We start from the raw sequence: 20,329 nt of genomic DNA, 5'->3' as shown, positions 1-20,329 counted from the left end.
TTGTTCTATCTATCAGCTATTGAAACTTGAAGGCTATTTCCGAAATTCTTCGGAGGATTGTCCACTTCGACACCTGAAGAATTTCGTGCATGTATGTTCTCAACAATCTCAAGGTGTTGTTCCTGTTGATGCACTGCGGTTACGGGTTTTCAAATATTCCTTGGCTGGCCAAGCAAGGGAATGGTATGAAAAGCTCCCCAACAATACTATTCATACCTGGAACGAGTTAGCCAATATATTCTTGAAAAAGTGGTTTCCACCAAGCAAAAAGGCTGAGCTTAGGGACAAGATCTTTGAGTTCAAACAACTTCCGGGGGAACAATTATATGCCGCATGGGAGCGTTTCAAATATTATCTAGCTCAATCTCCGACTCATGGATTTTCGGATGCTATCCTCACCGAGAAATTCTACAAGGGGTTAGATACCATGAATCAAATTGTTGTCAACACTGCAGCTGGGGGATGCTTCATGGAGAAATCATTTGTCAACATCACCAGGTTGCTCGACAAGCTTACTACCCACAATCAAGCTTGGCATTCTAGTGATAGTGAAGCCCTATCTTATGGTAGTCCCTCTGCTGCCGCGGTGGCCAAAGAAAATCATGAGCGAGATCATGCTTTTGCTCAATTGCAAACCACCGTGGATTTATTATCGAAGAGGCTTATGGAGAAAGAAGCCAAAAGTGTGAATGTTATCGAGGAGATGCCACCTCATGCTCCCGGAATGTACCAAGTCTCGGAGGAAGCTTATCTAGAGGGGTAGCCACAACGTGAGGATGCAAATTATATCGATCACAATCAAGGGGGTTATCAAAAGCCATGGAGACCACAACAACAAAGCAATCAATATGGTAGAAATGAATATGGTGGTTCGGACAGAAGTGATTACAACAACAACAACTATGGTAATCGGAATTCCAATGCCTATGTTCCACCAAAGGGCCGTACGTCTAACTCTCATAATTGGCGAGAAAGTCCTTCCAATGATCAAGGGACCTCTCGGATGTAATCCATGCTTGAGAAGATATTGGACAACCAGCACAAAAGTGACAAGAAGATGGAAAATTTGACTGAAGTGGTAGGCTCTCACACCGCTTCGATTCATAAACTCGAGTCACAAATGAGAGATCTGTCTCGTGAACAACATCCACCGCAAAGAGGAGGCCTTCCTAGTCACACAGTTCCGAACCCAAGGGGTAGTGGAGGCGATCACATTGCCTCATGCAAAGTTATTTCCACTAGAAGTGGAAAGATCCTTGATGCGGTAAAATCCAAAGTGGTTGAACCTATCAGTGTCGAGCCGACTATTGATGAGATTATTGAAGAAGAGGTCGAGGAAGAAATAGAGGCACCAGTTGAAGTGCCTATTGTTATGGAAAAAGAGAAGGAAGCACACCCTAGTGTTCAAAAGGGTGACGAGGAGCCATGTATTGAAAAAGCCACCGGAGAGAGCTTTCAAAAGAGTAAGGTCATGGGGGCAATCAAACCCTTGACTCAAACTTATAAGTCTCCTACTCCGTTTCCACATAGATTGATGAAAAGAACGGAGGATGCCAAGTGCCAACGATTCTACGACCAATTAAAGGGGTTGTCAATGAATGTTCCATTCCTAGACGCATTCCAGGAGATGCCAGGATTTTCCAAATACTTGAAAGATTTGTTGACAAAGAAAAGGCCAGTCAAACATGATACGGTGAGAGTCACCCACCGTGTGAGTTCTATTATTTCGTCATCAAATGTTGAGACGAAGGGAGATCCTGGGGCTTTCACGATCCCTTGCACCATCGGTCATAATAATTTTTCTCGTGCTTTATGTGACAATGGAGCTAGTATTAATTTGATGCCACTAGCCATATATAAGCAATCCGGGTTGGGAACACCTAAACCAACAAACATGCGTCTCCAAATGGCCGACAGAACAATCAAAAGACCGATGGGGGTTGTTGATGATATCCTTGTTAGAGTGGGGAAATTCTTATTACCGGCAGATTTTTTCATCCTTGATTGTGCGGTTGACAAAGAAGTCCCAATTATTTTGGGGAGGCCATTTCTTGCTACCGGAAGAGCCTTAATGGACTCGAAAAGGAATGAAATAAAATTCCGGGTCAATGATGAAGAAGTAACCTTCCAAGCTAGCAAAGGGTTAAAGTTGTCTGGTGCTTATGAATGCATTTCTGTCATCGATTCATTCGATGAGATAGACGAAGTGGTGGAGCATCAGCTAGAAGAGGAGCACTTCGATGAGGCACTTTTAGCTATTTTGGTGAACTTTGAGGCGGATGACATGATGGGATTTATTGAAACAGTTAATTCTCTCATTGGCCGGGGTTCGTATTCTTATGAGCCGAAGAAATTATCTCTCGATCTTGATAAAAGAACCACTCTTCCAGCTAAGCCTTCGATTATTGAGCCTCCAAAACTTGAGCTCAAGCTACTTCCTTCTCATTTGAAGTATGCTTTTCTTTGCCCAGATAATACTTTACCAGTTATTCTTTCATCTTTGCTGAATGAAGATCAAACTCAAAAGGTGCTTGAGGTATTGCGGGTGTATCGCAGATCCATCGGGTGGACTATTGCAGATATTAGGGGAATTCCCTCGGGTATTTGCGAACATAGAATTAAGCTTGAAGAGGATAGTTCATCCCGTGTTGAGCATCAAAGGAGGATAAACCCTCCTATGCAAGAAGTGGTCAAGAAAGAGATAATCAAATGGTTAGATGCGGGTGTTGTATACCCAATTGCAAACAGTCCATGGGTTAGTCCGGTACAATGTGTGCCAAAGAAGGGAGGCATTACCGTTATTCCTAACTCCAAGAATGAGTTGATTCCTACACGGACAGTTACCGGATGGAGAGTATGTATGGACTACCGAAAGCTGAACACCGCAATGTGTAAAGACCACTTCCCTATGCCTTTTATTGATCAAATGCTTGATCGGCTAGCTGGAAAAGCGTATTACTGCTTTTTGGATGGGTACTCGGGGTACAATCAAATCAACATTGCATTAGAGGACCAGGAAAAGACCACTTTCACCTGTCCTTATGGCACTTTTGCTTTTAGCCGCATGCCTTTCGGCTTATGTAATGCCCCAGCTACTTTCCAACGGTGTATGATGTCTATTTTCTCAGATATGGTGGAAGATTTCTTGGAAGTCTTCATGGATGATTTTTCAGTTGTTGGTGATTCCTTTGATGAGTGTCTTGCCAATCTAGGCAAGGTATTGAAGCGATGCGAGGAAACCAACCTTGTACTTAATTGGGAGAAATGTCATTTCATGGTGACAGAAGGGATTGTCTTAGGCCATAAGATCTCCGAAAAGGGCATTGAGGTAGATCGAGCAAAAGTTGATGTAATAGCCAAACTCCCTCCACCAATCTCTGTAAAGGGAGTTCGCAGTTTCTTGGGACATGCCAGTTTCTATCGGCGATTCATCAAGGATTTCTCCAAGATCGCCAACCCTATGTGTAAGCTCCTTGAAAAAGAATCTAAGTTTGTATTTGATGAGAACTGCCTTAAGGCGTTTAATGAGTTGAAGGAAATGCTCGCATCTACTCCAATTATTGTATCTCCGGATTGGTCAATGCCGTTTGAGCTCATGTGTGATGAAAGCGGATTTGCTATTGGTGCGGTGCTTGGGAAAAGGCACAACAAAATCATGCACCCAATTTATTATGCTAGCAAGACCCTCAATGGAGCTCAAATGAATTACACTGTCACCGAACAAGAGCTTCTAGCCATTGTCTATGCGTTTGAGAAGTTCCGGGCCTATCTACTTGGGTCCAAGGTGGTTGTTCATACAGACCATGCGGCTTTGCGATACTTGATGACAAAGAAAGATGCAAAACCAAGGTTGATTCGTTGGGTCTTGTTATTGCAAGAGTTTGACCTTGAGGTCAAAGATCGAAGGGGTTGTGAAAACCAAGTTGTGGATCATCTATCTCGACTTGAGGAAGCTGGGAGACCAAGTGGAAATCTTGAGTTGAATGATGTTTTCCCGGATGAGAGGCTCTTGGCTGTAACTTGTGATGTTGCCCCTTGGTATGCAGATATCGCCAACTTTTTGGTGGCAGGTCTTATCCCTGACGATGTCAAAGCTTACCAAAAGAAGAAATTCTTGAGAGATAGTCGTCAATACTATTGGTATGAGCCCTATTTATTCCGTACTTGTGCCGACAACATCATTCGGCGATGTGTGGCTGAATCTGAGACCATAGACATCTTGAAGGCGTGCCATGACTTCCCCGTGGGCGGTCATTACAGTGGGAACCGCACAGCAGCCAAAGTGCTTGAATGTGGATATTATTGGCCCACCATTTATCATGATGCTAATTTAATGGTGAAATCTTGTGACCAATGTCAACGCCAAGGATCAATTGGGAGGAAGCACGAAATGCCCATGAATTTTGTCATGGAGGTTGAACTGTTTGATGTGTGGGGCGTCGACTTTATGGGCCCCTTTGTAAGTTCTCGTGGTATGCGATACATCCTGGTCGCAGTTGATTATGTGTCCAAGTGGGTTGAAGCTGTAGCATTGCCTAACAATGATGGCAAGAGTGTCACCCAATTTCTCAAAAGAAACATATTCACGAGGTTTGGCACTCCACGGGCAATCATTAGTGATGGTGGCACTCACTTTTGCAACAGGCAGTTCGCTAATCTCTTAGAGAAGTATGGAGTGCAGCACAGGGTGGCAACTCCTTACCACCCCCAAACCAGTGGGCAAGTAAGTCTCAAATCGGGAGATTAAGAGCATTTTAGCAAAGACGGTTAATGCAAACCGAACTGATTGGTCATCTAAGCTTAATGACGCTCTTTGGGCTTATAGAACAGCTTTCAAGACACCCATTGGTACTTCCCCTTATCGGCTGGTATTCGGTAAAGCTTGTCATTTACCTGTTGAACTAGAACACAAGGCTTTGTGGGCATTAAAAAAATTAAACATGAATTGGGACGAAGCAACCAAGCTGCGGTTGTTTCAAATGAATGAAATGGATGAGTTTCGGGATCATGACTATGAGAGTGCTAGTTTGTACAAGGAAAGGATGAAACACTATCATGATGTCAAACTTCTGAAGCGAGATTTTCAACCGGGTGATTCGGTGTTACTGTTCAATTCGAGGTTGAAACTCTTTCCGGGCAAGTTGAAATCGAAGTGGTCCGACCCTTTCACTTTGGTGAGTGTGTCACCCAATGGATCAATGGAGTTAAAGTCCGATGACGGGACGCGTACTTTCAGAGTCAATGGTCATCGGGTCAAGCACTACCATTGGATAGTTGATGGTGACAAAATTATTGATGCTCACCGGTTAAAACATGGCACCGGACCTTAGCATCCAATGAGGTATCACGTCGAGCTGCGATGTAAAATCAAGCGCTCTTTGGGAGGCAACCCAAGTTTCATTTTCATGTATTGTTATATTTTTTACTTTTGTGATGTTTTTGATGTGTGTCCAAGTGTGTAGGAATAAAGTGTGTGCACAACGAAGAAGAGTTTGAAAAATGCAAATTGGCATGACATGCGACATCATCCGTGATTCGCATGTCATGTCTGCGAACTCACCTGGGAATCGCAGGTTATGCCAAAATTCAGTCCATAAGAGCCAAACTCTCTGTCAGCATATGCGATGGAATGGCACAACATGCGACTCGCATGTCACACATGCGACGTCATCCGCGAGTCGCATGTTGTGCAGGTAAGTGAAAAGTCGCGGGTCAACCCGACCCGACGCGATTCGTTTCTTTTTAAATAAAAGATTGTATCTGATTTTCATCAGTTATAATCTTCACTTTCCCTCTCCCCCTTCTCTTTCAATACTCCTATATCACCCCATAATTGCCATTTCACTACTATCATCCTTAATCACACATCAAAACCCTAACTTCCCTCTTATTTAAAAACAAAGGATTTCAAGGTTTCCTACTTTCATCTACTCTCAAGGTATGTTGACTTTTCTCTTCTCTACATTAAGTGGTATCTACTAATTGCTCAATTACATGTCATTATCATGCCATACCACTTGTTGTAATTAGTTATTTGGGTAGATTTATCTTATGTGTTAAATTGGTTGTTGGAAATTGATGAACAATGGGGAATTCTTGAGTACCCATGCTTGTGTAGTCCTTCTAGGAAGTGATTGTTGATGCTGAATTAGATAGCGACTGGGGAATTCTTGAGTACCCATTTGTTGTAAGAACTAATAGTTGACGCACGCTCACCACGTGTTTGACGAAATGCCTAAAAGACTATGTGAGTGTTTAAATGTTGTGGAAATATGATCAGTTGCCCAAAATGGGGAATTCTTGAGTACCCATGGAACATTACCTGTAAAATAGGACCCGTGATACCTTCTGAGTCACAAAACGTCATTGTCGTTTGTGAGGAACAACCATCGAACATAGGTGCGAGTAATTGAATAGATTTTCCCAATGATTGACGGGGTCACAACGCTCTTAAGGGAGAAAGTTATGTAAATATGTTTTTGTGTGTGTGCATCTGTGTTGCGTAAAAAAAAAAAAAGAGATATCAACTGTCTCACCTGCGAGCATAATCCGCGATTCGCATGTTTGACATGTGAATCGCACCTTATGTCGCAGGTGTTGACAGTGAAGAACAAGTTTACTAGCATCATCCGCGACACCATCAGCGAGTCGCATGTCACACATGCGACTCGCATGTGATGTTTCGCGGGTGGTGCCATCCTTAAATGTTTTGTTTTTGTTTTTCTTATATGTACCTTTTTATTGTTGCTAAACGAACACTATAAATAATGGGTATATTTTTGTATGTTGTGCAGGATGGTTCGATCAAATCAACCTCAAAGTCGAGGAAGACGAGCCACACGACAAACCTCCACCTCTAGGAGAAAAGAAAAGGCACCGGCTGAGCCCGAGCCCGTCCCCCAGTCTGAAGAGGGGACACATAGAGCTTCCTCCCCTGAGCCCGAGGATGCCGTCACTAGAGGTCAGCGAAGAGAGGCAATGGATCAACGATTCACCGTGCCTGGATCCAGGGAGCTGTATAAGACTTGGAATACAATTAAGTCTGATGGGAATCCAGTCCGGGGCCTCATTGTCGAGAAAAGGGTCACTCTACAAGGGCTGCAAGATCAATGCCCGGGCATCATTCGCAAGCTTGAGGCCTTGAGATGGACATATTTCATGCAGCCTGCTGAATACTGCCCAACCCTGGTAATGGAATTCTATGCAGCTTATGCGGCTACATTGAATGCAAAGAGGACGCGCCGCACACCAAAGAAAAACTTGGAGCACCTTTGTTGGGTTTCGGTTCGGGGGAAGGAGATTGATTGTGCTGCCGATACCATAACATCGATCCTATATGAGCAACGTAGCGAAACAGACCCTGTTGAAGGTTGGTCTCCGGTTACTTCTGAATATGAATTGAAGATGGAAAACCCGGAGGACCAACGCGAGTGGGTAGCTTCAGTGATTGCCTCAGGGACTCCACCATGGCTGGATCCATCTGTCCCGATTGAGAAGAACACTTTCAACCGCGAAGCCAAGTTCTGGTTATCATTAGTAACATCGCGGGTGAGTCCTTCCAAGCATAGCACTGACATACATATTGCCAAGTGTATTCTCATTGCTTCACTCATGTCCGGGTACCTTGTCGATGTGGGGGTAATTATCCGAGACGAGATCAAGAATAGGTCCACTCAGAAGAACACATCGCTCCCGTTTTCTTGTTTGATCACTACACTATGCCACCGGAAAGAGGTTCGTGATATTCCTCGGGTGGACAGGAATTTACCGGCTGATCAAATGATTGATTACACAAAATTAGAACCGGGGACTAGGAAGCGAAAGCGGGTGAGCACAGAGCCAAGAGCTTCGGGAACAACACTTGATGCTCATATTCTTGAACCCGAAGACTTGGCCACCGATGATTAGGAGACAGCTCCCACCATGCCCCTCCAGTACCGAGGTCTGACCCTCCAAGTTCTTCCACTACAGTTCCCACTGACACGGTTCCGCCATCCACCACAGCAGCCCGTGGAGTGTCTACTGAGGGTATGCGAGTACTCCGGGCAGCAGATGCTAAAGTTAATTGGTTGGTTGAGAGGCTTCCCAATTTTGTGAAAGAGGCAATTGAGGCAGCCATGGCACCCTACACTCAGGCGATCACAGAAATTAGGGCGGAGCAGGACAAAATTAAGGAGCATGTTCGCCACATTGATCGTCGATTGGAGCAGATTGAGGGGGGCAGTGTAGGCGGCCTTCCGGCCATTCGGGCGGACCTCGCTAAGGTCAAGGAGGACATTCGACTATTACAGGTCCCCGATATTGAGCTGAGTGCACCCATTCTACCTTCCGGTGCTTCCTTGTTCTCCACTGGGCCCACAGCGCCTGCCATGCCTTCGGGAAAAGGGGTGGTGGAGCCAACTGGGGAGGAAGAAGACACTGAAGAAGACACTGAGGAAGAAGAGGAGGAAAAACGTGATGAAGAGTTTGATGAGGAGCTGGAGGTTGACCCAGCTGTTGAGAAGGCACGTACTTCCGCCCGGGCTGCTGGTATCGCTGAGGAGGAGATTGACACATATGTGGCGATGCAGCACTCCCTAGAGGCAAGCAGGAAATCCAGGGGGGCATCTCGACCCCCGAGGGCGGGTGAGGATAGTTCATCCACCGCTCCTCCAGCTGACACACCATTGCCCCCGCCGGTGGGGCCTGAGATACCGACACCCGGGCTGGAGGGTGACACTGCCATGCTTCCATTGATCATACCTCCATTGGAGGTCCTCCCTGCTAATCAGACACCATCGGACGCCAGGCGTCCATCGTGAGTTACTCATCCCTTGTACTACATTTGATGCATTGGGGACACTGCATATTCCTTTTGTTGGGGGTAGGACAGCTTACGCGGCATATGTTTGTTTTTATTGTTTTTGGATAGCTCATGTTTAAGTTTGTACACTTGTACTTTTTCATTGCCAAGTATAATAGTGATGGTTGATCGGTTTATAAATTTTTCTTGTTTCGTTTTTTTCCATCGTATTTTGATAACACCCCTCCCAAAATTCTTGCATACGTACTCAGAGGGGAGGAATAACACTAACATGACTCATTTGGTGATACACAAATGTTTTGCAAGTCTAAAATGATGGGTTGAGAAGTAGTTAGAAGTTAGCAAAGTAATCCATGTGCCATGTGTGTGAAAGGTTATTGTTCTAGTCTTGTGCATAATTGTGATCTAGAACTTGCCCGAAAAGTATCTCAAGGAGAAATACTAAACTACACTTGTTTGAAAAAGGATATTAGGCTCTCTTTGGACCGCCACTAGACCTAAAAACTCCTACCCATTGCATTGATATCCTAGTTAACTCATTTTTGAGTCGTAACTTTGTTTTTCTTTTCTTTCATTACAACCACATCCACTTTTTAGCACCCTATCTCTCTAAGCAAATTGAATACGCTACAATAGGCTAAAACGCATAAGTTTGGGGGGGGGGGGGGTAGCTTAAAAAGAAGTATATGTAAATAGTTGTGTAAAGAAAGATGTGTATATGTACACATAAATCGTAGGGTTAGCAGTGAACGCAAGTGTGTGAATAATGGTTGTGACGTAAGGAATAAGTGGGGAACTAGAGAAGCAATAACGACATTGGAAAAAGGAGGCACGAATTGGCGGAAAATGCTTAAATGCTAAAGAAGGGACGAATTAGGTGAAAGAAGCGAGCTCGAAAATGCGTAGGGAGACGTCAAGTCACTCTTACCCAAATTTCACCCCACCTTAACCCAGAACCTTAGCTATGACCCGCAAGTCCTAATTGATTTTGAACAAAGTGTGTTTATATTAGTGGAGAAATACTTAAAGGGCAAGCTTATGGCACCACATTTTTTGTACTTGTACATTTTCTTTTCTGAGTGTGAGTGGTTCTCTCCTTACTCGTCTTTTGTCCCAGTTGCTATTCATGAATATGTGTGTGTGGGACTTTCTTTGGTCTTATTGTGAGGGCATGTGGATTACTAGGCTCAATGAAAGAATTACTTCTTGACGCCTCATTCAAAGCCGTTTCTTTTAAAGATAGAATAACATTGTGTCATCAAGTGCATCAGTTGGTTAATGCTCGCCTATTGAGGAAAGGCACCATGTCTCGCAACAAGAGGGAGGGGAACTCGTATTTTGAACAATTAATGTTTTGGCTGATTTCGATCATCATTGTAGTACCTAGCAATTGGCATATATAGTAGTTCTGTTTTAAATGCTTGAGGACAAGCAAAAGTATAAGTTTGGGGGTGTTGATGAGTCGTGAAATTACGGCTCATTCGACGCCAATTACTTAGTCGTTTGTAAATCCCAAGTGCTTTTGATGTCGTTTCTCATGTTTTTGTGTCAATTTGTAGAATAACATGTGCCGGAAGCATCTTGAAGCAAAACGAAGCAAAATGAAGCAAAAAACCCAGCAAAACTGAACAATGGCACCACCTGTTGACAGAGAGGACAAATAAGACACCACATGTGGCACCACATGCGACACCACCTGCGAGTCGCAGGTGTAACATGCGAATCGCGTGTTGTGTCGCGGATGCTGCTCAACAATTAACTGAAGATGCGACACCTGCGATGGTCTGGTGAAATCCGCGATTCGCGGGTTGAACATGCGACACTAGGTGCGAATCGCACCCTATGCGCAGGGGCATTTTCGTCTGGAAATTGTTCCCGTTTTGGACATGCTATAAATAGATTTGCTAGGGTTTTGGTTTATTTTATCCTGCAGTTTTTGGCATAGATTCTTGTGGAGTCATTTTCTGCTGGTTGTTGAAGCATTTAAGGAAACAACTTCACTTTCATTCCATCTTGTATTTTGTATTGTAAGTTCATTATGTTTACTTGTAAGCTTTCTTTGTTATCCAGAATTATGAATAGCTAATTTTAAAGCTAAGGTTGTGGAACCCATGATGGATATTATGTGAATGGGTTTCTATTATTGATATATACATAATGGTTGTAGGTATTCATTCAGTTTTTATACTTTAGTGTTGGGTGATGATTGCAAGCATTATCCTAAGCCATTATATTAACTGTTCTTGGGAAAGAAAGTTAGTATTGGTAAGATTGAATGACAATGACTCGAGGCGTTAACCCTCGTTTAATGGACTAACTTAGGAATAAGAATAAGTCTAAATTGGCATTATTGGTCGCTCTTCGATTGTAACTCTTTTATATTCGGAAGAATCATAAAGAGAAAATACGACTTAACTGTTGGGAAACATTAAGAAGTCCTTAAGAGACCAAGTGCATATTCATAGAACAACCATTAGAAGTATATCACATTGAAACCTGAAGCATAATATCTAATCAAATTGGGGAACAAAACCTTAGTCTTTCACTCTCACCTTAATTACATTTTAAGTCAAAGTATTCAATTACATTATTCAACAATCAATTCAAACTATCCAGAATAGGATTAAAGCATTTAAAGACTGGTATCGCATACGATTAGTACTCTTTTCTCTCCATATTCCCTGTGGGATTCGACCCCAACCTTGTTGGGTTACTATATTTGACAACGTCCGCTTTACATCGTTAATAGGTGTAATTTGAGCGTATCAGCAGCTTGGTGGATGTACAACCAGAACGGAAGGAGATAATTCATGAGATTTGCCAGTTAGCTAATCTTGGAGTCCGTTTGGCTGATTCGGATGAGGGCGGAGTTTCTGTTCGAGTAGTTGCTGAGTCCTCCATTATAGAATAGGTAAAGAGACACCAGTACGGAGACCCTATTCTTGTACATTATAGAGATGCAGCTCTTCAGAAGGAGGGGACTCCATTCGAAGTTGCACCGGACGGAGTGCTACGATACAGAGGCAGATTATGTGTACCGGAGATTGCAGGGTTACGACGATATGTTATGGGAGAGGCACACTATGCTCGTTATTCTGTTCATCTAGGATCAATGAAGATGTATCATGACCTCAGATGCTTGTATTGGTGGGATGGCATGAAGAAAGATATAGCGGAGTTTGTTGCTCAGTGCCCGAATTGTCAACAAGTTAAGGTCGAGCATCAGAAGCCCGGTGGATTATTACAGGAGATAGAGATTCCAACCTGGAAATGGGAGGTAATTAATATGGACTTTGTCACAGGTTTACCTCGTACTCCGCGTAGATATGACTCTATTTGGGTTATTATTGATAGACTGACAAAATCAGCCCATTTTCTTCCAGTCAGGACTACTTATTCAGCTGAGGACTATGCTAAGTTATACCTCAAGGAGATAGTGAGACTTCACGGGGTTCCCACAGCTATTATCTCCGATAGAGGAGCCCAATTTACAGCTAATTTCTGGAGATCCTTCCAGGAGGGATTGGGGACACAAGTGAGTCTTAGCACATCATTCCATCCTCAGACTGACGGACAGGCCGAGCGTACCATTCAGACACTACAAGATATGTTACGGGCCTGTATTATTGATTTCGGGAGTAGCTGGGATGATCATTTTCCACTGATTGAGTTTGCCTATAATAACAGCTACCATTCGAGTATTCAGATGGCACCGTATGAGGCCTTGTATGGGAGGAAGTGTAGGTCACCTATTGGCTGGTTTGATGTTGGTGAGACCAAATTGATAGGCCCAGACATGGTTCAGCAGGCTGTTGATAAAGTGAAGCTTATTCAGGAGAGGTTACACTACAAGAAAAGGCTTAATTTGTGGGGGTTATTTTGTCAATTTGTGGCCTTTTTCGACCGCCACAAATTGAATTGCGGCGGTTTCAAAAAACGCCACAGTTACCTTCGCCACAAGCTTATTTGTGGCGATTTTTTCAAACCTCCACGACGATCGCCACAAAATAAATTTTTAATTTGTGATGGTTTTTATTGGCAAATAGCAATGGTTTGTAACCTCCACAATATAATCTCAATGTTTTAAAGTATTAAATTAGTGGAGATTCATAAATGTCACAGCATTATGCCAATATTTATAGAGAATTAAATTTTGGTGGCTTAGAACCCCCACAAATTGTTAATTTTTCTTAAAAAAAAAAATAGGATTCAAATTACATTGGGCCCGTATAATCACACATATAATAATTTTACTAAAAAAGACATTTGATGTGAAAGAAATTCAATAAACATATTCACAATAACAATATTGCAAATTTAAACTCATGTCAAACTAAAATAGTAGAGTACAAATTCATGTATAATGAGTTGTACATTACAACCTTAAATTCATAAGAATCTAAAACAGTCCCACATCAAATAAAAAAAAGTACTAATGCTAAGCATTTGCGCGGTGATTCGAGTTGATGCCACGCAGTGATCTTCTTTAATTCAAGGTGAAGCACTTAAGCTCACTTTCCGCACAACTAGTCTGAAATAGTGGGAAAAATGTGATTAGTCAAATAAATACATACTGATATGTTTATTGATAAAAAAATACCAAAATCAATTTACCGACCAAGAAGCATCTAAATCAATAGCATCTCTCTTGGAATTCCGAATCCACTTAAAGCCTACAAAAGAAAACGTCAACCAGAAAAATCAGTATAGACATATGACACTCCTGATATTCCAAATGAAATGTGAGAGTAAGATAAGAAAGGGAGAGGGGAGGCCAGCGGGCAAACTACCCATGAAGTCATTAACAGGAAATGAACTAGGTTGGGAAGGGAATATGGGATTGGGGTGTTTTAGGTCGTGGGATGGTGGGATTGTTATTTGGGGATTTTAAAACTTTGGAGGGAAGATTTGATATTTGGATTTCTATTTTTTTGGGCTAAAAAGATTTTGGATTTGCCTCCAAACGAAAAATAAGACGCTTTTTTATAAAATACATGAACAAAAAGCTATTATCAGTAATTTCGTTCAAGTATGAATGAACTATATACATTAATAGTTTAAATTGAAACTCAAATTCAAATGAGGTTCAATTAATATTGAACATAAAATAGTAATTTTCAAGCAAACGAAATAAAAAATAGAGCAACAGAAAATGTAAAAAATTATAATATTAAATTTAATTAAATTTTTAATCCTAAATTTAAAATTTTAATTACATTTTGTATCACCCATAAAATAATCTAAAATAAGGATGTGTAACAAATTTAACTACATCGAATTAGTTTTTTAAAAAATAGAAAATCTTAAACTTAATATTGCTAACTTAATTAAGTTTAATGGATGAGTTTTATTTATAAAGTAGTCATTACATGACTAAAGCGAGCTAACCAAGCTTAACCGAACTAGGCTTCAATAAAATCGGCCGAGTCAAACTTAGACCGTTAGCTTAGTCGAGCCTAGCTAAATACATGCGAGTTGGCTCGGCTCGTTATCCCGCCTACGGACAACTCAACATCGAAACGTTAGTAGATCCCTATAGCTCTCTCTCGAACTCCACAACATCTCGTATCCATAGCTGAACCCTGGGTGCAAAAGTTCAGTATAAGTACACCAACAAGTACTCACTAGTCAGTAAGTATTATCAACGGTCCCAAAAAAGGCAGTGGCGAGGGTTTACAGATATTATACAAAGCTATTGAACTCAATTTCATAATTAAAGTCTCGGTCAAAATCAAAGTCAACCCTAGTCACATGACCAAACTAAAAATAAATTACATCCCGGTTACTATAACGCTATGAATTCAAATCTATAATTAGATTTAATTCAACTCTGTTACAATGCTTAAATCATTAATCTAGTGTTTTCAGGGCTTAGACCCATAATTCCCGGTTTCTACATTCAATTCCATGATTTAGAGGTCTAAATCTAAAATAAAAATGGGAACAAACACTATGGGTAAGTGTAAAAGTGTAAAATCATTTCCTCGAAGCTATATGACAAATCCATCCTGAAATCGCTTCAACCAATATAATGTTGTCTCTCTTTCTCAACTGTTTTTCTCATATCCCATGCTCTTGGACTCAACTGATTCGAAATTTTAGTGAACATTTGTAGAATTGAGCTGCCTATTGCTATGGAAGACCTCTATCTTTGGATCTTCTTTTTGCAGCAGAGGAATGTGAGGAAAAAAGAAAGACAAACGGTAAGTGATAGAATTTAAGGTAAATTGCATTAATTAGCTAACTACAGTAGGTAATTAGATTCAATAGTAAGTACGCGTCAATTAATCGAATTAGACAATTTCTCAAATAGCTGAAATTTGGTGTATTGGTGGAGGTTATCAAAAACCTCCCCAAAAAAACCACCACAACAAGAACAATTTTGGGGAGGTTGCAACAAACGCCACAAATTGAATGTATAATGGGGGTCTTTTACAACCCCCACACTTAACCGCCACAAAACGAACTATTTTGTGGGGGTTGGCACAAACGCCACAAATTAAATGTATAGTGGGGGTTTTTTATGACCCCCGTAAATAAACCGTCACAAAGTGAGCATTTTCTTGTAGTGTTACTAGCAGCCCAGAGTCGACAAAAGTCATATGCAGATAATCGACGTCGACACATAGAATTTCAGGTGGGTGATTGGGTGTTCTTAAAGATGTCACCCATGAAGGGTGTCATGAGATTCAGCAAGAAAGGGAAGCTAAGCCCAAGGCACATTGGGCCTTATCAGGTTATCCATAGGGTAGGCCGGGTTGCCTACGAGTTGGACCTACAGTCTGATTTGGAAGCAGTGCATCCAGTCTTTCACGTGTCAATGCTTCGCAAATGCATAGGCGATCCTTCCAGGGTATTTCCCGTAGATGATGTCCAGGTGGCAGAGGAGTTATCCTACGAGGAGTAGCCTATAGCCATACTTGATCGGCAGATTAGGAGGTTGCGAACTAAGGACGTAGCTTCCGTCAAAGTATTATGGCGAAACAACAATAAAGAAGAGATGACCTGGGAAGCCGAGGAAGAGATGAAGAACAAGTATCCTTACTTGTTCCCTACGCCTACAGGTAACTTAAACTCCCCACTTGATTATGTTAATTGCCCGATGACACTATAAGTTATAACGATAAGGGGGACCTCCCCAAAATTCTTATAGAACCTTACGGGACCAATTCAACATTCGAGGACGAATGTTCTAAAAGGGGGGGAAGGATGTTATATCCCGTATTTGTATCCGTCGAGCTATTCGCAAGAGAATCGACTCAAGTTAAAGACGGGATCATTTTCGGACACGAAATAGAATCTTTAATTTTCAATTTTTAATAGAACATAAATTGTGTATAAATTTTATTTAGTGTAAAAAAATATTATTATTGGATGTTAGGAATTAATTAATTGTGATTAGATTATTAAGTGGGAATTAGTAATTAATTAAATTAATTAAAGTTAATTACCCTAGTGGGACCCACCCGAATTATATATGTATAAAAAACGGAAAATACATGCCACATTAGGGGGGAACGTGTAAATTTACTATGCAACATATAAAAGGACCTAAGTTGGCTCATTATGCATGAATCATCTTCATTATATTCTTGACAAGCAAAGTTCTTCAAAAAAAAAAAAAAAAAAAAAAAAAGAAGCCACGGCCATGGCTATGCTTGGCAAAGCTCAAGGTTTTGATTGTTGAAAATTTTAATTTCCAAGAGACTCTAGATAATCAAGGGGTTAGCAACGTGAAAATCGAGTTTCGGAACAGCAAGGTAAGGTAATACTCTTCTATATATTTTAGAAACGATTTGGTTTTTGAATTGGTGGATGTAGAATTAAATGCAAGAATTGAGTATGTTGATGTGAAAATTTGGTTTGAGCCGTGAAGGGGTTGTTTTAATCTAGCCGTGGTAGATTAATTTTTATTAGTATTGTTGTTATGGTTGTTATGAATCGTGTGACGAAAGTGAAGGAGTTTGATAATTAAGGTAAAAATTACGGTGTTGGGAACATATTGTTATCCTTGTTAAATTGAAAAGATTGAAGATATGTCTATATGTTGTTGTTGGTATTTCTGTATTACAGGAGGGTAATTGGAAATTTGGGATAGGCGAATATATAGGGGAAGTGCTGCCGGATTTCGTTAAATCTTTAACTAATAGAAAACCCTAAACGAGAATGTGTAAGCTAAAGGATAAGTCCTATAAACAATGGACTATAGATTTGTGAACTAGAAAGTATAGCTGCTAACGATAACGTTACTCTTATATTAAATAGGCTAAAAGAGCGACGAGGCGAACGAATTTACAAATAGTCGCTAACAGGTATGTAAAGCTGTACCTTATTTCTTTTGGCATGTCTTAGACCTAAGCGATGAATGATATGAACTTTGGGGTAATCCTATTCATAAGTTTTGAGTGTGATTTATGATTCTTATTCACTTCTTGATGTTAGAACTCCCAAGTGATTGAGCCTCCCTCTTCAGTTTTCTGTACGTTGGATAATAGTTGATATGTATCCGTTCCTATTCATAGGAACTCTATGATAACTAATGTTCGGACTTCTATAAGATGTTTCTTACTATATTGACTTATGACTATGATTCCTAAGGATCCTTGATATACTTTATGATGACATTTGAAGGATGGTTGATATGGTACCGAGTGACATTCGAAAGATATTTGATACGACTATTGTCTTGATTTTCAAATGATAACTCGTGTTGATTATTCCATTGAGTCTTTGGAAATATTTTAAATTGCATATGGTTGCTCACTACTCCACTCGTTCTTGTCTCAATATGTCTTTCACTGAGTCCCGGGCCAGGACATGTTTTCGTGCACAGTTTCACTGCATTGTTCACCGAGTCCCTCACTACACGTTATATATATATATATATATATATATATATATATATATATGATGATATGATGATATGGTGATGTGATTATGGCGCCAAGGATGACTTTGTTCACCGAGTCAGGGCCGGGACACGTATATGTATACATGATGATGATATGACTTTATTCACCGAGTCCCTCTCTAGAGGGCCGGGACACGTTATATATATATATATATATATATAGTGATATGATGATGTGATGATATGATGATATGGTGATGTGATTATGACGCCAAGGATGACTTTATTCACCGAGTCAGGGCCGGGACACGTATATGTATACATGATGATGATATGACTTTATTCACCGAGTCCCTCTCTAGAGGGCCGAGACACGTTATATGTATATACATGATGATGATATGATTATGTCACCGAGTTCCATAACGGGCCAGGTATGATCTATGATATTGACATGCATGATTTATGTTTAAAAAAGGCAAGTGTTTGGGTATTCTGGATGTTATCCTTGCCTCCTGTACTCCCTATTTCTGTTATGATCCCCTTTACTGTATTTCATGCTTTATATGCTCAGTACATATTCTGTACTGACCCCCTTTCTTCGGGGAGCTGTGTTTCATGCCCGCAGATACAGATACTCGCTTTGGTGATCCGCCAGCCTAGGATTCCCTTTCTGCTGTCTTGGAGAGCTCCGTCATTCCGGAGACTAGACTTTGGTACAGACTTCCTGATATGTATATACATGTTTTTGTCCAGGGGTACGACGGGGCCCTGTCCCGTCATATGTTACTGTTGATACTCTTAGAGGTCTGTAGACATGTATGTGGGTTGTGTTCAGATGTGGCCAGTGGTGCCTATATGGTCATTGTGGATGTTCGAGCGCTGTAGCAGCCTTGCCGGCTTGCATATGTTATTGTTCTGTTGTAGCAGCCTTGCCGGCTTGTATATATTATTGTTCTGTTGTAGCAGCCTTGCCGGCTTGCATATATCATCGTTTCGTAGTGGCAGCCTTGTCGGCTTGCGTAATATTCTGATATGTAGTGACAGCCTTGTCGGCTTGCGTAGAATAATATATATATATACAGTGACAACCTCGTCGGCTTGCGTATGTTATGACGTTGTGATTGATTGAGGACCAATAGTATCAGTCCGATTATGTTTGACAGGTACATATGGGTGTCCAGCTCGGGCACTAGTCACGACCTACGGGGTTGGGTCGTGACACAATTGAAAAAAATATCTTTACCTACAAAGGTAAGAGTCAGATTTGCGTACACCTTACTTTCTCCACACTCTACTTGTGAGATTACACCGGGTATGTTTTTATTGTTGTTAGTGCAAGCAAAAACAAATAAGACATCTTTGAAAGAGGACTATGGATTGATCCCTCTCATTGACTATTCCATTCCCCATAGCCTTTACTCTATTCCTTGTTGGAGTTTGGCAGTGGCCGAAGATCAGATGGGAAAACTCACCCGAAAGGGCTCTCTTTTTCTGAGAAGGGTTAATAAAACAATGTATCAATCAAGAACATATCTCTCTCTCTCCCTTAATTATTAGTCCCTCACTACATGCCTTTTGTCCCCTTCTCTCTCTATATATCTCTTTAAAAAGTTAAGAAGTCTTCCCTTTTTTTTTTTTTTTTGGAAAATTAAAACCATGCATGAAATCCCTGAAAAGTGAGTACACTTTAGAACTGTCATTTGTACGACCCATGACTTTACACTATACATCTGTTTGATGACTATTGATATTACAGGGAAACCTGTTGTTTCCTGACTTGGACCTTTTCGTCTTCTTCACATTTGGGTCAACATTGGCCCCTTTTAAACTGTTTGACATTGGCAATATTCAACTATTCTTTCTTTCCAGCATTTATTCGTTTTTTTTCTTCTCGAAGAGCAGCTTGGTTTTAAGCAGCAAAAAAAAAAAAAAAAAAAAAAAAAACTTGGTTAATAATGTATATATATCATGAAAATCCTTTCTTTTTAAACTTTTTGAAAGGGTAATAAAATCGTCAACTCCTTAAACTTGCCACTGAATTTCATTTAAACATTAGAACTACGATTTTTTATATTGAACATCGAAACACATGATAAAGTGTTCCTATTATATATTTGCAGTTTAAATTTTTGTAAATGTTTTGTGCTTGTTCTCAAACGTCTATTAGATGTTATTAGTTAGTTTAACCACATAAAATATGATATCTCATTTAATAATACACATCAGCCTCAATTAGAACTGCATGACCTGAGAGTTTACGGGTTATTGGGGCCAATACTTATAATTAAAGGAGATGACATATTTTAAGTGATTAACTTACCTACGTAATGGATACGTACTTGATAACAAATACAAAAAAAAATCCAAAATTTGAATCGAAAGTGTTTGATAGGAATATTTTATTATTTGTTCAAGTGTTCAATTGAAACAAGTCGTAATTCGATTGTCTGAATGAAATTTACTGAAAAAATTAAAGAAATATCGATGTATTTAGTTAAACATCTTCAACATTCTTTTGTTTCAGGCACGTGTTAATCAGGGAATATAACATTCCTTTTTGAGAATATAACACTATATAGTAGTGAGGAAATAAGAAAGAAAATTGTTGGTTGGCTTTACTGGAAAGACCATACAAGATAATACATTTGACATATTCTTATTCTTCGTTTAGG

The 20,329-nt window shown here is 40.6% G+C and overlaps 1 protein-coding gene and 1 non-coding gene across 2 annotated transcripts; one reads left to right on the top strand and one right to left on the bottom strand.

Moving 5' to 3' along the window:
- Nucleotides 1–274: 274 nt before the first annotated feature.
- On the bottom strand, nt 275–381 carry LOC132618725 (small nucleolar RNA R71). Its single transcript, XR_009574281.1, has one exon. It is a non-coding gene; the product is annotated as a small nucleolar RNA R71 (small nucleolar RNA).
- A 7,649-nt stretch (nt 382–8,030) lies between these two features.
- On the top strand, nt 8,031–8,801 carry LOC132611514 (uncharacterized). The gene has a single exon (XM_060325935.1). The coding sequence runs from the start codon at nt 8,031–8,033 to the stop codon at nt 8,799–8,801; it is 771 nt and encodes a 256-aa protein (XP_060181918.1).
- The last annotated feature ends 11,528 nt before the right edge of the window (nt 8,802–20,329 follow it).

This window comes from Lycium barbarum, chromosome 1 (assembly GCF_019175385.1).
Source record: "Lycium barbarum isolate Lr01 chromosome 1, ASM1917538v2, whole genome shotgun sequence".
Classification (NCBI taxonomy): Eukaryota; Viridiplantae; Streptophyta; class Magnoliopsida; order Solanales; family Solanaceae; genus Lycium; species Lycium barbarum.
This window is presented reverse-complemented; position numbering and strand designations above follow the sequence as displayed.